General features: G+C 32.4%; 1 protein-coding gene across 2 annotated transcripts in view; it reads right to left on the bottom strand.

The window, feature by feature from the left end:
• LOC130445033 (innexin shaking-B) overlaps positions 1–17,874 on the bottom strand; it is a 41,665-nt gene extending 23,791 nt beyond the window's left edge. The window contains exons 1-2 of one of the 2 annotated variants that reach the window (XM_056780508.1): positions 16,488–17,874; positions 12,692–13,202 (exon numbers count right to left, since the gene is read on the bottom strand). In XM_056780508.1, coding sequence (XP_056636486.1) covers positions 12,692–13,054 — 363 coding nt within the window. In that variant the 5' untranslated portion in view covers positions 13,055–13,202; positions 16,488–17,874. Of the gene's footprint in view, positions 1–12,691; positions 13,203–14,545; positions 14,628–16,487 lie in introns of those variants that run through there. The other variant, XM_056780509.1, reaches the window with a different exon arrangement.
• Between the last annotated feature and the right edge of the window lie 102 nt (positions 17,875–17,976).

Here is a 17,976-nt window from a genome sequence, read left to right on the forward strand (position 1 = left end):
TCATAGTCAAAACTACCAAAAAAACAATATTATGTCCAAAAATAGCAGGAAATGACAGTACGGTAGTCAAAATCACGAAAATGCGACAGTAAGTTACACAAAACTGTCAAAGAAACAGTATCATAACAAAAACGTGTCAGAAAATGATAAAATCATAGTCAAAACTACCAAAAAAGACAATATTATGTCCAAAAATAGCAGGAAATGACAGGACGGTAGTCAAAATCACGAAAATGCGACAGTAAGTTACACAAAACTGTCAAAGAAACAGTATCATAACAAAAACGTGTCAGAAAATGATAAAATCATAGTCAAAACTACCAAAAAAGACAATATTATGTCCAAAAATAGCAGGAAATGACAGGACGGTAGTCAAAATCACGAAAATGCGACAGTAAGTTACACAAAACTGTCAAAGAAACAGTATCATAACAAAAACGTGTCAGAAAATGATAAAATCATAGTCAAAACTACCAAAAAAAGACAATATTATGTCCAAAAATAGCAGGAAATGACAGGACGGTAGTCAAAATCACGAAAATGCGACAGTAAGTTACACAAAACTGTCAAAGAAACAGTATCATAACAAAAACGTGTCAGAAAATGATAAAATCATAGTCAAAACTACCAAAAAAGACAATATTATGTCCAAAAATAGCAGGAAATGACAGGACGGTAGTCAAAATCACGAAAATGCGACAGTAAGTTACACAAAACTGTCAAAGAAACAGTATCATAACAAAAACGTGTCAGAAAATGATAAAATCATAGTCAAAACTACCAAAAAAGACAATATTATGTCCAAAAATAGCAGGAAATGACAGGACGGTAGTCAAAATCACGAAAATGCGACAGTAAGTTACACAAAACTGTCAAAGAAACAGTATCATAACAAAAACGTGTCAGAAAATGATAAAATCATAGTCAAAACTACCAAAAAAGACAATATTATGTCCAAAAATAGCAGGAAATGACAGGACGGTAGTCAAAATCACGAAAATGCGACAGTAAGTTACACAAAACTGTCAAAGAAACAGTATCATAACAAAAACGTGTCAGAAAATGATAAAATCATAGTCAAAACTACCAAAAAAGACAATATTATGTCCAAAAATAGCAGGAAATGACAGGACGGTAGTCAAAATCACGAAAATGCGACAGTAAGTTACACAAAACTGTCAAAGAAACAGTATCATAACAAAAACGTGTCAGAAAATGATAAAATCATAGTCAAAACTACCAAAAAAGACAATATTATGTCCAAAAATAGCAGGAAATGACAGGACGGTAGTCAAAATCACGAAAATGCGACAGTAAGTTACACAAAACTGTCAAAGAAACAGTATCATAACAAAAACGTGTCAGAAAATGATAAAATCATAGTCAAAACTACCAAAAAAGACAATATTATGTCCAAAAATAGCAGGAAATGACAGGACGGTAGTCAAAATCACGAAAATGCGACAGTAAGTTACACAAAACTGTCAAAGAAACAGTATCATAACAAAAACGTGTCAGAAAATGATAAAATCATAGTCAAAACTACCAAAAAAGACAATATTATGTCCAAAAATAGCAGGAAATGACAGGACGGTAGTCAAAATCACGAAAATGCGACAGTAAGTTACACAAAACTGTCAAAGAAACAGTATCATAACAAAAACGTGTCAGAAAATGATAAAATCATAGTCAAAACTACCAAAAAAGACAATATTATGTCCAAAAATAGCAGGAAATGACAGGACGGTAGTCAAAATCACGAAAATGCGACAGTAAGTTACACAAAACTGTCAAAGAAACAGTATCATAACAAAAACGTGTCAGAAAATGATAAAATCATAGTCAAAACTACCAAAAAAGACAATATTATGTCCAAAAATAGCAGGAAATGACAGGACGGTAGTCAAAATCACGAAAATGCGACAGTAAGTTACACAAAACTGTCAAAGAAACAGTATCATAACAAAAACGTGTCAGAAAATGATAAAATCATAGTCAAAACTACCAAAAAAGACAATATTATGTCCAAAAATAGCAGGAAATGACAGGACGGTAGTCAAAATCACGAAAATGCGACAGTAAGTTACACAAAACTGTCAAAGAAACAGTATCATAACAAAAACGTGTCAGAAAATGATAAAATCATAGTCAAAACTACCAAAAAAGACAATATTATGTCCAAAAATAGCAGGAAATGACAGGACGGTAGTCAAAATCACGAAAATGCGACAGTAAGTTACACAAAACTGTCAAAGAAACAGTATCATAACAAAAACGTGTCAGAAAATGATAAAATCATAGTCAAAACTACCAAAAAAGACAATATTATGTCCAAAAATAGCAGGAAATGACAGGACGGTAGTCAAAATCACGAAAATGCGACAGTAAGTTACACAAAACTGTCAAAGAAACAGTATCATAACAAAAACGTGTCAGAAAATGATAAAATCATAGTCAAAACTACCAAAAAAGACAATATTATGTCCAAAAATAGCAGGAAATGACAGTACGGTAGTCAAAATCACGAAAATGCGACAGTAAGTTACACAAAACTGTCAAAGAAACAGTATCATAACAAAAACGTGTCAGAAAATGATAAAATCATAGTCAAAACTACCAAAAAAGACAATATTATGTCCAAAAATAGCAGGAAATGACAGTACGGTAGTCAAAATCACGAAAATGCGACAGTAAGTTACACAAAACTGTCAAAGAAACAGTATCATAACAAAAACGTGTCAGAAAATGATAAAATCATAGTCAAAACTACCAAAAAAGACAATATTATGTCCAAAAATAGCAGGAAATGACAGTACGGTAGTCAAAATCACGAAAATGCGACAGTAAGTTACACAAAACTGTCAAAGAAACAGTATCATAACAAAAACGTGTCAGAAAATGATAAAATCATAGTCAAAACTACCAAAAAAGACAATATTATGTCCAAAAATAGCAGGAAATGACAGGACGGTAGTCAAAATCACGAAAATGCGACAGTAAGTTACACAAAACTGTCAAAGAAACAGTATCATAACAAAAACGTGTCAGAAAATGATAAAATCATAGTCAAAACTACCAAAAAAGACAATATTATGTCCAAAAATAGCAGGAAATGACAGGACGGTAGTCAAAATCACGAAAATGCGACAGTAAGTTACACAAAACTGTCAAAGAAACAGTATCATAACAAAAACGTGTCAGAAAATGATAAAATCATAGTCAAAACTACCAAAAAAGACAATATTATGTCCAAAAATAGCAGGAAATGACAGGACGGTAGTCAAAATCACGAAAATGCGACAGTAAGTTACACAAAACTGTCAAAGAAACAGTATCATAACAAAAACGTGTCAGAAAATGATAAAATCATAGTCAAAACTACCAAAAAAGACAATATTATGTCCAAAAATAGCAGGAAATGACAGGACGGTAGTCAAAATCACGAAAATGCGACAGTAAGTTACACAAAACTGTCAAAGAAACAGTATCATAACAAAAACGTGTCAGAAAATGATAAAATCATAGTCAAAACTACCAAAAAAGACAATATTATGTCCAAAAATAGCAGGAAATGACAGGACGGTAGTCAAAATCACGAAAATGCGACAGTAAGTTACACAAAACTGTCAAAGAAACAGTATCATAACAAAAACGTGTCAGAAAATGATAAAATCATAGTCAAAACTACCAAAAAAGACAATATTATGTCCAAAAATAGCAGGAAATGACAGGACGGTAGTCAAAATCACGAAAATGCGACAGTAAGTTACACAAAACTGTCAAAGAAACAGTATCATAACAAAAACGTGTCAGAAAATGATAAAATCATAGTCAAAACTACCAAAAAAGACAATATTATGTCCAAAAATAGCAGGAAATGACAGGACGGTAGTCAAAATCACGAAAATGCGACAGTAAGTTACACAAAACTGTCAAAGAAACAGTATCATAACAAAAACGTGTCAGAAAATGATAAAATCATAGTCAAAACTACCAAAAAAGACAATATTATGTCCAAAAATAGCAGGAAATGACAGGACGGTAGTCAAAATCACGAAAATGCGACAGTAAGTTACACAAAACTGTCAAAGAAACAGTATCATAACAAAAACGTGTCAGAAAATGATAAAATCATAGTCAAAACTACCAAAAAAGACAATATTATGTCCAAAAATAGCAGGAAATGACAGGACGGTAGTCAAAATCACGAAAATGCGACAGTAAGTTACACAAAACTGTCAAAGAAACAGTATCATAACAAAAACGTGTCAGAAAATGATAAAATCATAGTCAAAACTACCAAAAAAGACAATATTATGTCCAAAAATAGCAGGAAATGACAGTACGGTAGTCAAAATCACGAAAATGCGACAGTAAGTTACACAAAACTGTCAAAGAAACAGTATCATAACAAAAACGTGTCAGAAAATGATAAAATCATAGTCAAAACTACCAAAAAAGACAATATTATGTCCAAAAATAGCAGGAAATGACAGGACGGTAGTCAAAATCACGAAAAAAAGACAATACTGCACACAGAAGTGTCAATAGACAACGCTCGGTTTAGTTTTCAATAAAACATCAAAAGTAAATAAAATTTTTTAACATCGATCGATTAAATTTATGTCTAAAATTTAAACCGAGTCGTACGAAAAACCATAAAACAAAATCTAAAAAACATTATTTCCAAACGAACATTCTCTGTATAAACTTCGTGACGTGTTTGTTTTATTTTAGTAAGGCACTTAATAACCGGATTAAATTTAGACTTGAATAAAGTCTCAACATAAACAAATATTGCATTATCTAAAGTCCCGATGATATATTTAGAAAAAAAAACCAAAAAAATAAAAGATTAGTAAGTGAAGGTAGATAATTAAAAACGATAATATAAATATTTATATAGACGAACGTTTCTTGCCCGATTCCTTTTAACCTTGAGCTAATTTTCAAACATAATTCATTGTTTTCGTATTTTTAGTTCATCACCCACAAATTATTTCGAAATTTAATTAATACCTTCTTTGTATACCGCCATCTTCACTTCCAACTCCGAACCATTGGTTAGCCGATAATATAGATTCCGATAATAAACTTCATTTCATTTATTTAATCGATTAGAATCGATATTTATCGATATCAAAACGAACGAAACATTTTCTAATGACATCTGACTATTTACACCGGAAATAGAAAGTGACAACTGACGCGCGACGTGATCGACAAATAAAAAAATCAAAAAGGGAAAGTTTGCGATGAAATTACGGCTACGGAATCGTCAAATACTATTTACGAGGGCGATACCAAAAGTTTTTTATGAAAACGAAGCTTCCGAAACATAAAAACCGTGCGGTAAGATCTGCATTGTTGCCAGATCCAATAAAAAATCGATCGTCAATTAAACAACCGTTAAACGTGGTTATAAACGCATTAAATACGTTTAATGGTAATGCAATTCGGCAATAAAATTCAAAACAGCGCTATAAACATGCACCGTTATCATACTATTCTAAATTTCGAAAGATAACCTGAATTATTAATCACTTTGGTACAATTTGGAGGTTAAGTCCTTTGCAACGACCTTGGCCCACTTATAAAACAAGATTTTGCAAATTTATTACGGAAAAAACGTCCGAAAAACTCTCGTTTTACTTTGGACAAAAAGCTGTCGGTACTGTTAGTATATCCCGTCACTTTATTTTGGAAATGTTCGAAATTCTTTCGATAAAGTTCGAATTTTTTGAAAAACAAATTAATTTGACGTCGTCCTTAACAGAAATTTGGAGGGAACTCAAAGTATCAAGTTTTTGAACAAATTACGAGGGAAGTTCGACATGTTTCGATGGGATAATGCGATTTTCTAGATCAATCGGAAGGTTTTTAGGTTATATCGACGCCTTGTATAAAATTTCCGATTCCAAGTAAACGTCAGTTCGCCGATAAACACATTAACTGATTTGTTTTTTTTTTTTATTGGCGATGAAAATGGATTAAATCGATTGAATCGCAAACAATGAGTGGCATTTTTGTGAAGGAATCGATTTCGGCGCCATCTACAGCTTTTTTTCATTAATTGCTCGACCAAATCCGACGCCCTGCAATTGTTTTCTAACCTCAAAGTTTTTTATCCGACGAGAAAAAGTGTTTTTATCAAACAACCCTCGTAAATTAAGCAGAAACGTTCTGTTCGAACGTTAATAATTTGTAATAGTCCAAAGTACTTGCCAAATATTTTTTAAAAAACAATAAAAGTTCGTATTCATTGCCAGAATTTTAAGGAAATGCCGACTGATGTTTATGAACGGCCGGAATCGAGATTATTACGGAAATATTTACGTGGAATGATAATTTTTTCATCGAATTGTTACAATAAAAAGTTTTTTTCAACTTTGGTAAACCGTTATCACGAATCCAAACTAAATTCGTGGCTTATTTTGTTTGCGAGTATTAAAACTGTCTAATTACTTGTTTAGTTTGTTATGTTATAACCGAAAGTGCGTTGTTTTTGTTGTTTATTTCGTACATAAATAAATATTGGGAAATATACGGATCGGGTTGAATAAATTAAATGAACCGTTATGTCTTAGCAAGCTGGATGTATTTTCGGAATCAGAATTTTACCGTGTATCTTCTAGTTAATTGTCTCGAAGGTTCGTTGATCTCAAAATATTGTGACATGTCTATTTAAATTACAATTCTTATTGTATTGAAATGAATCGTTCGATGTTTGAATGTTGAAATTTATAACTCTGGTTTTCGAAACGTACATTTCCTCGAAGGAATGGATTATCAAAGAAAAAAACGGTTCGAATTGTTCTAAACAGAATTAGAATTGAAAAAACCACGTCGGTTGCGTTAATAGAAAAGAAAAACTACATACTGGGTCATTTTTTGTTAACCGTAACAAAGAAAAAACTGAATAGGGAAACGATTCTGTATACTATTGACCATTAAAAGCGTTTTTTTGAATCAAAACGAAGAATAAACACTTTGGTGGAAGCTTTTGAAACTGAAACATCCCAAAAAGTTCCTTCGGAAGCACCTGGTGCACCTGGACAGATTGGATCTTTAGAAATCGAGTTTCCAGCTCTTTAGAAATCGAGTTTTCAGCTATAGTTATGACTTGGTGATGTTTCGAGGAAGAATAAACACTTTGGTGGAAGCTCTTGAAACTGAAACATCCCAAAAAGTTCCTTCGGAAGCACCTGGTGCACCTGGACAGATTGGATCTTTAGAAATCGAGTTTCCAGCTCTTTAGAAATCGAGTTTCCAGCTATAGTTATGACTTGGTGATGTTTCGAGGAAGAATAAACACTATGGTGGAAGCTCTTGAAACTGAAACAACCCAAAAAGTTCCTTCGGAAGCACCTGGTGCACCTGGTCAGATTGGATCTTTAGAAATCGAGTTTCCAGCTCTTTAGAAATCGAGTTTCCAGCTATAGTTATGACTTGGCGATGTTTAGAGGAAGAATAAACACTTTGGTGGAAGCTTTTGAAACTGAAACATCCCAAAAAGTTCCTTCGGAAGCACCTGGTGCACCTGGACAGATTGGATCTTTAGAAATCGAGTTTCCAGCTCTTTAGAAATCGAGTTTCCAGCTATAGTTATGACTTGGTGATGTTTCGAGGAAGAATAAACACTATGGTGGAAGCTCTTGAAACTGAAACATCCCAAAAAGTTCCTTCGGAAGCACCTGGTGCACCTGGACAGATTGGATCTTTAGAAATCGAGTTTCCAGCTATAGTTATGACTTGGTGATGTTTAGAGGAAGAATAAACACTTTGGTGGAAGCTTTTGAAACTGAAACATCCCAAAAAGTTCCTTCGGAAGCACCTGGTGCACCTGGACAGATTGGATCTTTAGAAATCGAGTTTCCAGCTCTTTAGAAATCGAGTTTTCAGCTATAGTTATGACTTGGTGATGTTTAGAGGAAGAATAAACACTTTGGTGGAGGCTTTTGGAATGAATCGACCCAAAAAGTTCCTTCGGAAGCACCTGGTGCACCTGGACAGATTGGATCTTTAGAAATCGAGTTTCCGGCTCTTTAGAAATCGAGTTTTCAGCTATAGTTATGACTTGGTGATGTTTCGAGGAAGAATAAACACTTTGGTGGAAGCTTTTGAAACTGAAACATCCCAAAAAGTTCCTTCGGAAGCACCTGGTGCACCTGGACAGATTGGATCTTTAGAAATCGAGTTTCCAGCTATAGTTATGACTTGGTGATGTTTCGAGGAAGAATAAACACTTTGGTGGAAGCTTTTGAAACTGAAACATCCCAAAAAGTTCCTTCGGAAGCACCTGGTGCACCTGGACAGATTGGATCTTTAGAAATCGAGTTTCCAGCTCTTTAGAAATCGAGTTTTCAGCTATAGTTATGACTTGGTGATGTTTAGAGGAAGAATAAACACTTTGGTGGAGGCTTTTGGAATGAATCGACCCAAAAAGTTCCTTCGGAAGCACCTGGTGCACCTGGACAGATTGGATCTTTAGAAATCGAGTTTCCGGCTCTTTAGAAATCGAGTTTCCAGTTATAGTTATGACTTGGCGATGTTTAGAGGAAGAATAAACACTTTGGTGGAAGCTTTTGAAACTGAAACATCCCAAAAAGTTCCTTCGGAAGCACCTGGTGCACCTGGACAGATTGGATCTTTAGAAATCGAGTTTCCGGCTCTTTAGAAATCGAGTTTCCAGTTATAGTTATGACTTGGCGATGTTTAGAGGAAGAATAAACACTTTGGTGGAAGCTTTTGAAACTGAAACATCCCAAAAAGTTCCTTCGGAAGCACCTGGTGCACCTGGACAGATTGGATCTTTAGAAATCGAGTTTCCAGCTCTTTAGAAATCGAGTTTCCAGCTATAGTTATGACTTGGTGATGTTTCGAGGAAGAATAAACACTTTGGTGGAGGCTTTTGGAACTGAATCGACCCAAAAAGTTCCTTCGGAAGCACCTGGTGCACCTGGTCAGATTGGATCTTTAGAAATCGAGTTTCCGGCTCTTTAGAAATCGAGTTTTCAGCTATAGTTATGACTTGGTGATGTTTCGAGGAAGAATAAACACTTTGGTGGAAGCTTTTGAAACTGAAACATCCCAAAAAGTTCCTTCGTAAGCACCTGGTGCACCTGGACAGATTGGATCTTTAGAAATCGAGTTTCCAGCTCTTTAGAAATCGAGTTTCCAGCTATAGTTATGACTTGGTGATGTTTCGAGGAAGAATAAACACTTTGGTGGAGGCTTTTGGAACTGAATCGACCCAAAAAGTTCCTTCGGAAGCACCTGTTGCACCTGGTCAGATTGGATCTTTAGAAATCGAGTTTCCAGCTCTTTAGAAATCGAGTTTCCAGTTATAGTTATGACTTGGTGATGTTTAGAGGAAGAATAAACACTTTGGTGGAGGCTTTTGGAACTGAAACATCCCAAAAAGTTCTTTCGGAAGCACCTGGTGCACCTGGTCAGATTGGATCTTTAGAAATCGAGTTTCCAGCTCTTTAGAAATCGAGTTTCCAGTTTTAGTTATGACTTTGTCATGTTTCGGGGAAGAATGAATACTTTGGTGAAAGCTTTTGAAACTGAAATTTGAGATAAACTTGCTGAAATCTCGAATATACAGGATGTCCCACGACGAATTAAAACTATCTATATATATGGCGAAATACTTATAGTAGAATCATGGAAATTTCTATATTCAGGTTTTCGGATACGATCTTTTTAACTAAAATATTTTCAAAGATGTCCAACTTCCGGTTATACCGGAAGTCGACTGTAACTTTGTTATTTTAAATGGAACACCCTGTATATTAATACATTTTTCAAATCTGCGTTAAAATTTAGTATACTTTTGTCTAAAAACTTTTTTCGAAAAACGCACAATTTTTGAGTTATTAATGTTTTTGTAAAAAATTTTACCGTTGCAGACCCTTATAAATTATTTTTTTACGAAAATACCCTTAAAGATATGAAAATGGTTTCTATTCGGTTGTTTTTAGCAAGGTCACACGTATTCGTATCTATGCTGGAAAATTCCTCATTTTATACAGGGTGTGTATAAAAAGTATTCAAAATTTAACTTCGTAAATATCATTTTTTTTTATTTTTTAACTAGAACCACCCGGTTTTTTCTATTATTATCGCATACTGTTAAAAGAATCCTCAACAATTTGAATTTATACGGTTGATTTGAAGCAAAAGTTAATCGAAATAAATCAGTTAATGACCTGCATTTGCATCTCTAAAAATTCACAGAAAACATTTAATATCTGGATAACGATAAGATTTAGGTATAGGACAGTATACATGAATTTGTCTTATTTTTAACCCCTGAATGTATTAAAATAGAAAAAACCGGGTGGTTCTATTAAAAAAAATGAAAAAATTTGATATTTATTAAGTTAAACTTTGAACACTTTTTATACACACCCTGTATAAAATGAGGAATTTTACAACATAGATTCAAATACGTCTAACCTTGATAGAAACAACCGAGTAGAAACCATTTTCATATCTTTAATGGTGTTTTCGTAAAAAAATAATTTATGAGGGTCTGCAACGGTTAAATTTTTTACAAAAACCTCAATAACTCAAAAAATATGTATTTTTCGAAAAAAGTTTTCAGACAAAAGTATATTAAAATTTTATGTAAAATTCAAAAATGTATAAATATACAGGGTGTTATATTTAAAATAACAAGGTTACGGTCTATTTCCGGTAGAACCGGAAGTCGGCCATCTTTAAAATTATTTTATTTAAAAAGATCGTATCCGAAAACCTAAATATAAAAATTTTCATGATTCTACCATAAGTATTTTGCCATATATACAGTTAAGTTTTAATTCGTAATGGGACACTCTGTATAAATAATTTACCAATTCTGGTTGTATTTGATTGATAATTCCTCTACTCGGCTGTTTCCATCTACTCAATTGATTCTTTTCACTACATTTTTTATTTAGGAAAAGAAAAAAAAGAAACAGGGCGATAGATCTGGTAAATATGGTGGTTGTAGTACACAGATAGCTAATAGAAAACTAAAGATCGAACGTAGCCATAAAAATTATCCATTACATTGTTCCAGGGTTAATACAAGTAATTTAATACCTATATTTCTGAAAATATCACGTAAAATTTATTTATACGGTTATATAAAATATGTAGAAATATATTTTACTGCTCTGCGTTTATTTTCCACATTTTTCGTAGTTTTATCACGATTTGTCCGTCGAAAATTATTCAAACTAAATTAAAAACACATCGCCGAGAAAATAGAATGAATAAGATTTCAACGTATTCAAATTCATTCGACTATAACCGTACGTATGTTTATTTTATTAAACAGGAGTTGCCATAATTAAACAGGTTACGTAAACACCGAAGAAAATCGGTTTTCAAGATCCGTTTTACTATTAAAATCAATGTTGGACGAAAACATTTTTAAAAACGACAATATTTTTTACCCGACAGATTCTAAATCGTACAACACACGTAGAAATGCCATTCGGGATCTCCAAAGATAAAATATGTTTTGTTAAATATCGAATTTCACAATAAAAACAATTCGTGAATCCACAAAAATATAAATAACACTATATTGTAATATTTAACCAACAAATATCTTGTCGAATCAATTAATGTCTCCAAAACGTAGTTAATAATTATAAAAACCGTTTAGTTAATCGTAACTTCTTCTTTTATTTGTTTACGAAACATCCCGAAAATAAACGGTGATAATTAACGAACCAACTGGCCTATTACGTTATTAAGACGATGAAAAGTTTCCGTTTTTTGTCTGTTCAAACACGAACGCCTAACGAGCAACGTGCGACAGCGTTTTAATTTTAGATTCAACATTTTTTATTAATACAGTTACGAATCTGAAATATTATTTATTAGTTACGAGATTAATATGTTGAGAAAAAGCATGTTGTAATTCAAAATAGATCGAGAATATATAAATTAATTACGCACACAAGCAATAAAAGATTCAAAATTATAAAAACGAATAAAGTTTATTGAAAATATTGTTTATCAAAATATACATATATGTAAATGAATATGTAAACCTCAAATTTTATTTGATATTTTGCGGGCGTTCCAACAATGAAAATAACAAAGTTAGGTTAAGTAAACGAGAAATAGTGATCAGCTGTGAAACAATCAGTTGGCCTTTTTCTATATATGCTTTCGATTAAAAATACTGCATTGGTAGCACGGTACAACAAACGATTTTCGACGACCTTCACGATTCAATTTACAAAAACCAATCACGACATGGAATAACACCAGTAATGTCAAATGTCAAATATAATAATGGCGATGTCAGATTAATCTTGTCAAATTTCAAAACTAACCAAAGCGAAGTATTGTTCTATTATTTCGATGATTTTCTCGTTGAATCTGTAATTCTCAAAAAGTTTTGATCCGAAATATGGAATCCTCACGTTTTTTTTGTTACTTCAAAGCCTTAACTACTTAGAAGAATATAAATTAGTGCTTTGTAAATAGGTTTCGATGTAAGTACTCCCGAGTATTTTTATTTAGTAAAATGCAATTTTCATTTGATCGAAAATATACCGAAGAGATGTTTTAGAAGTTGTGGAAAATCGATCGATCATTATATACTTGTTAATAATTTTATTTATATATAAGTTATACAATCATAGTAAATATATATAAACGAATATTAAAATATACTTACTTGAAAAAATAAGCAAAAACACACCCACTGATAATACTTGTAAACTTTTTTTTCTTTATCGTTGTGAGTTGTCCTTATTCCCGGACTTCCCGGTAGATACATATGAGCGTAAGGTTCATTTTTGTCATTGGCAACGGTGAATGTCGAATGTATCCAACAGAAGGTATTAAAAACATCTTCCGGTATATCTTTGGTGTGGATACAATCTATAGGATTCCCTACGTACTGTCTGGTGGTTACTATAAGACTGAAAGCTATTAACATACTGGATGTTAAAGAATAATGTAGTCTGAAGATTGGGGAATCCGTATGGATGTGACTGACTCTAACTAGAGCTTTAAGGCCTCTGAATATATCCAACATCGTATAATCAACACTAAACGATTAAGTAATTATTTACTATTATTATTACTCATGATTCTAGTAAAATCACTTGTTTATTGAGTTTTATAAGGAAATTTCTGTTCGTTCCATCATATTTGTTGAAAACTGGAATCATATCGTCGATGTCCTGGAACAATATTAAACGTACAAGGATTAAATCAACGCGCCGTTGAGAAATTTTGTTATCTACTCGATTAGAATAATATGAAAGTATTCTTTGCTTAAAAAATGAAGCATTGGGTGTTAAAAAAAGGATGTTTGTTCTAAATTACTAACCAAATCGAATATTTCACTTGGTAATGTTGAAAAACTTGAGCGTGATATAACACAAGACTGGTTCTACCACCATGGTAATGCAACCGCAGTTATAACCATCTCGGATGGATGAAAGTCTAGCCCCGTGTGACTTTTTTCTTTTATACAACGTTTCTATAGTTATTTTTACAGATAGGCGTAAAAACACATTTCGAATTGACTCTTGGACAAATATTCAGTTGTATTGAAGAATTTTTTTCAAATGCATAACGATATTTTCTGGTTTTTTCAATATTTAAGTATAGTTTTCTTAAAATGAATCAATTTTTCATTTAATTGTTTTTTTAATTATACGAGGGTTATCCAAAAGTTTCTTCTAAAGTATTTCTCTTTTTGGGATAGAAAAAAAAGTCGTTGGGGGCCATATTAATACACAACCCACTGTCTTTTCAGTTCAGGCTTCATATACGAGGTCCGGTTATTAAATATCGAGAGCTGGGTATTTAAATTGTTGTAACAGACCATCGGGGACAATTATCAATCTCTTTATGGGTGTTTTCGAGTGGTGTAAGCGCCCAGGTCGCCTTATGACTGCTTAAATTTCGGAAATCGACCAAATTGCGCGCGCAGATCGTCGATTGAACACAAATTTACACGAGGTATAACACATTTGACCCCGACCAAAAGCTTTTGCTTCGACGGAATGAGTTTTTAAGTCAAAACTGAACATCCTGAACACCCAACGCGCGTATAATTTCCAAAAACATAATTTTTTAATCAAAATACGGTAAATACGTTATTTTTAAATGTAAATTTGAAAAAAAAAACCGTTATATTTCTCATTTTATATTCCAAAGTAATTTTTTCGAGTCTATACATTTTTTCCAGCGAGTTTTCACCAAAACGCGAAAGAAAAAATTTCGATTTGCTATTAAAACGTGTTTTTTTTTAAATTATACTAAACGGGGGGGTGGTAAAACGTAATTTTTAGCAATTTGTTTCGATGTAACGCGTGGATTTGAACCCGCGACCGGTAAATTCGCAGATTGAAGCTTCAAACGTATTAAAGTGGTGGGATATACTAACAGTAATAAGACGTTCGGTTTTAGTACGAAGGAAAATTATTTATACGCGAAACTAAATACGAATGCGCGTTTTTTTTAACAAATTGTAGGTAAAATAATGACTAATAATATTAAAATATTCAGTAAATACCTTTTTTTCGACGGATTTTTTGCTATTTTAGGTCGGAAAGTATACTAAACACCTGTCGGTAATATGAACTGTCGTTTATCGATTTATATGTTTGAAATGATATATAATTCTAATTATTATTAAATCCCCATTGCTTTAATGATAATTTATTGGTTTTTTATTGATAATCTACCTGATCCGTTTTTATAATTTTAATTTTTTTCGATAACGAGCCGCCTAATTCGAAGTCGAAAGTTTTTCAAGGAAAACGCGTGATGCGTCGAAATTTTCCCGATTTTCTCGCAGGATTTTCCACAAAAAGTTTATTAGCCTTCAATTTAATAAATTTTTTCATTTTTCTTGTCTTTTTTTTCGAAAACTTCTTCGTTTTTATCATTAAATCGATCGATCTGAAATTTTCGAAACTCGAATGTTGTTAATACGACGTTTTTCGGAATTTTATGGAAATAATTTCCAAAAAATTGAACAAATTAATGTTAAACGACATTTATAGATCTGAAAAAAGCGTTCGGTAACGTCCTATTAAGTCGAATATGTCAAATTTGAAGCATCACAGTCGAAATTTTCCCGATTTTCTCGCAGGATTTTCCACAAAAAGTTTATTAGCCTTCAATTTAATAAATTTTTTCATTTTTCTTGTCTTTTTTTTCGAAAATTTCTTCGTTTTTATCATTAAATCGATCGATCTGAAATTTTCGAAACTCGAATGTTGTTAATACGACGTTTTTCGGAATTTTATGGAAATAATTTCCAAAAAATTGAACAAATTAATGTTAAACGACATTTATAGATCTGAAAAAAGCGTTCGGTAACGTCCTATTAAGTCGAATATGTCAAATTTGAAGCATCACAGTCGAAATTTTCCCGATTTTCTCGCAGGATTTTCCACAAAAAGTTTATTAGCCTTCAATTTAATAAATTTTTTCATTTTTCTTGTCTTTTTTTTCGAAAATTTCTTCGTTTTTATCATTAAATCGATCGATCTGAAATTTTCGAAACTCGAATGTTGTTAATACGACGTTTTTCGGAATTTTATGGAAATAATTTCCAAAAAATTGAACAAATTAATGTTAAACGACATTTATAGATCTGAAAAAAGCGTTCGGTAACGTCCTATTAAGTCGAATATGTCAAATTTGAAGCATAACCGTCGAAGTCGAAATTTTCCCGATTTTCTCGCAGGATTTTCCACAAAAAGTTTATTAGCCTTCAATTTAATAAATTTTTTCATTTTTCTTGTCTTTTTTTTCGAAAACTTCTTCGTTTTTATCATTAAATCGATCGATCTGAAATTTTCGAAACTCGAATGTTGTTAATACGCCGTTTTTCGGAATTTTATGGAAATAATTTCCAAAAAATTGAACAAATTAATGTTAAACGACATTTATAGATCTGAAAAAAGCGTTCGGTAACGTCCAATTAAGTCGAATATGTCAAATTTGAAGCATCACAGTCGAAATTTTCCCGATTTTCTCGCAGGATTTTCCACAAAAAGTTTATTAGCCTTCAATTTAATAAATTTTTTCATTTTTCTTGTCTTTTTTTTCGAAAATTTCTTCGTTTTTATCATTAAATCGATCGATCTGAAATTTTCGAAACTCGAATGTTGTTAATACGACGTTTTTCGGAATTTTATGGAAATAATTTCCAAAAAATTGAACAAATTAATGTTAAACGACATTTATAGATCTGAAAAAAGCGTTCGGTAACGTTCTATTAAGTCGAATATGTCAAATTTGAAGTTTTTCCAAAATCTGTTTACGTATTTTGGATAAATGATATTTCAATGTTGTTTTTGACTATTTTTTGATTATTTTGAGCTATTTTATAAACCATATTCTGTATTTTGAATAGAAATGAATCATAAACTCGCTCGATTAAACGTATAGACTTGAAGGAGGTTTTATGTTACGAATTACAAAATATTTGCGTGAATACTTACTTTTTTATGTATGCGAGAATGAAAAATTAGTTTTTTCGAAACTTTACCACTATTGAACCGCACTTGAATTTTTCTTTTCGGTTATTTCGCGGCGCTGAAAGAAAATTCGGCGCGCCGCGTCGGGACGGTGATTATTTCGAAACTGGACGTCGACGTCCATGTGCCGATTACCCATACACATTTACACATATATACAAACCAATCGGGAGAAGCTTCGAAGAGTTAAAAATACAAAAATTTCGTTCTACAAACCAGAGACTGCAAGCAAATAATTTTTTTTTTTTTTTATTTTTTTTTCGTACCATTTCGGGTTTTGATAGGTCGTTAACACGTAATAAGATTTTTAATTTGGTATTACTGGACTTTTATTCGCTAATTTTGTAATCTGGGATTCAAAATTATAGTCCGTTCGTACGTTATAGTCCATTCGTGCAACCGGCAAAAAACAAAACCTTTCGTGTTGTATACCAAAAAAATTGTACTAGTCTGAATTTTTTTGCAAATGCATTTGAAAAGTAGATATTCTAAAGAGTAAAATGATTTTTGTTTCGTCCCGAAATGTTGAGTTTTCGAGGAGATACAGCGGTTTCTTTTTCAACCCTTTACGCGGCGCAAAAATTTTCCAGTAAAATTCGACCCCGAAGTTTGATCGCATTTTATAAAGAAACGACAGCTCTTAGAGAAAAATCCAAAGAAACCTTTTTTGTAGAAAATTTTTTAAACTACATTTTCGATCTAATCACTTTTTTCGAAATTCGGCGTAGATTTCGAGTTATTTTCAAAATTCAAAATTATATCGCTTAACGCGCAGAATTTCTTGCGTTAGTAAAAGCAGTTTTTTTCCCTTTCACAGAGTGAATTCAAAGGTATAATTGGTATCATTTTAAAGGTAATCGTCTAATTGACGACCCCAAGCAAGGATTATATACTGGGTGTAGCAGAATTACAGACATTTTTGTTTTAAATTCACCCTTGCAACCGGCAAAAAACAAAACCTTTCGTGTTGTATACCAAAAAAATTGTACTAGTCTGAATTTTTTTGCAAATGCATTTGAAAAGTAGATAATCTAACGAGTAAAATGATTTTTGTTTCGTCCCGAAATGTTGAGTTTTCGAGGAGATACAGCGGTTTCTTTTTCAACCCTTTACGCGGCGCAAAAATTTTCCAGTAAAATTCGACCCCGAAGTTTGATCGCATTTTATAAAGAAACGACAGCTCTTAGAGAAAAATCCAAAGAAACCTTTTTTGTAGAAAATTTTTTAAACTACATTTTCGATCTAATCACTTTTTTCGAAATTCGGCGTAGATTTCGAGTTATTTTCAAAATTTTGATGTTTCATTCACTTAATTGTAGTTCTACTTGAAATTTGGCAAAAAAAATCGATAGACGAGTAGAGTTTGGTTTAAATAGGATAACAGACGTGTACTGAGCCCTTTTTATACCCCATTCGTCTAATAGAACTTTTATCTGTCGCAAAAAATCGTTTA

Source organism: Diorhabda sublineata, chromosome 6 (assembly GCF_026230105.1).
Source record: "Diorhabda sublineata isolate icDioSubl1.1 chromosome 6, icDioSubl1.1, whole genome shotgun sequence".
Classification (NCBI taxonomy): domain Eukaryota; kingdom Metazoa; phylum Arthropoda; class Insecta; order Coleoptera; family Chrysomelidae; genus Diorhabda; species Diorhabda sublineata.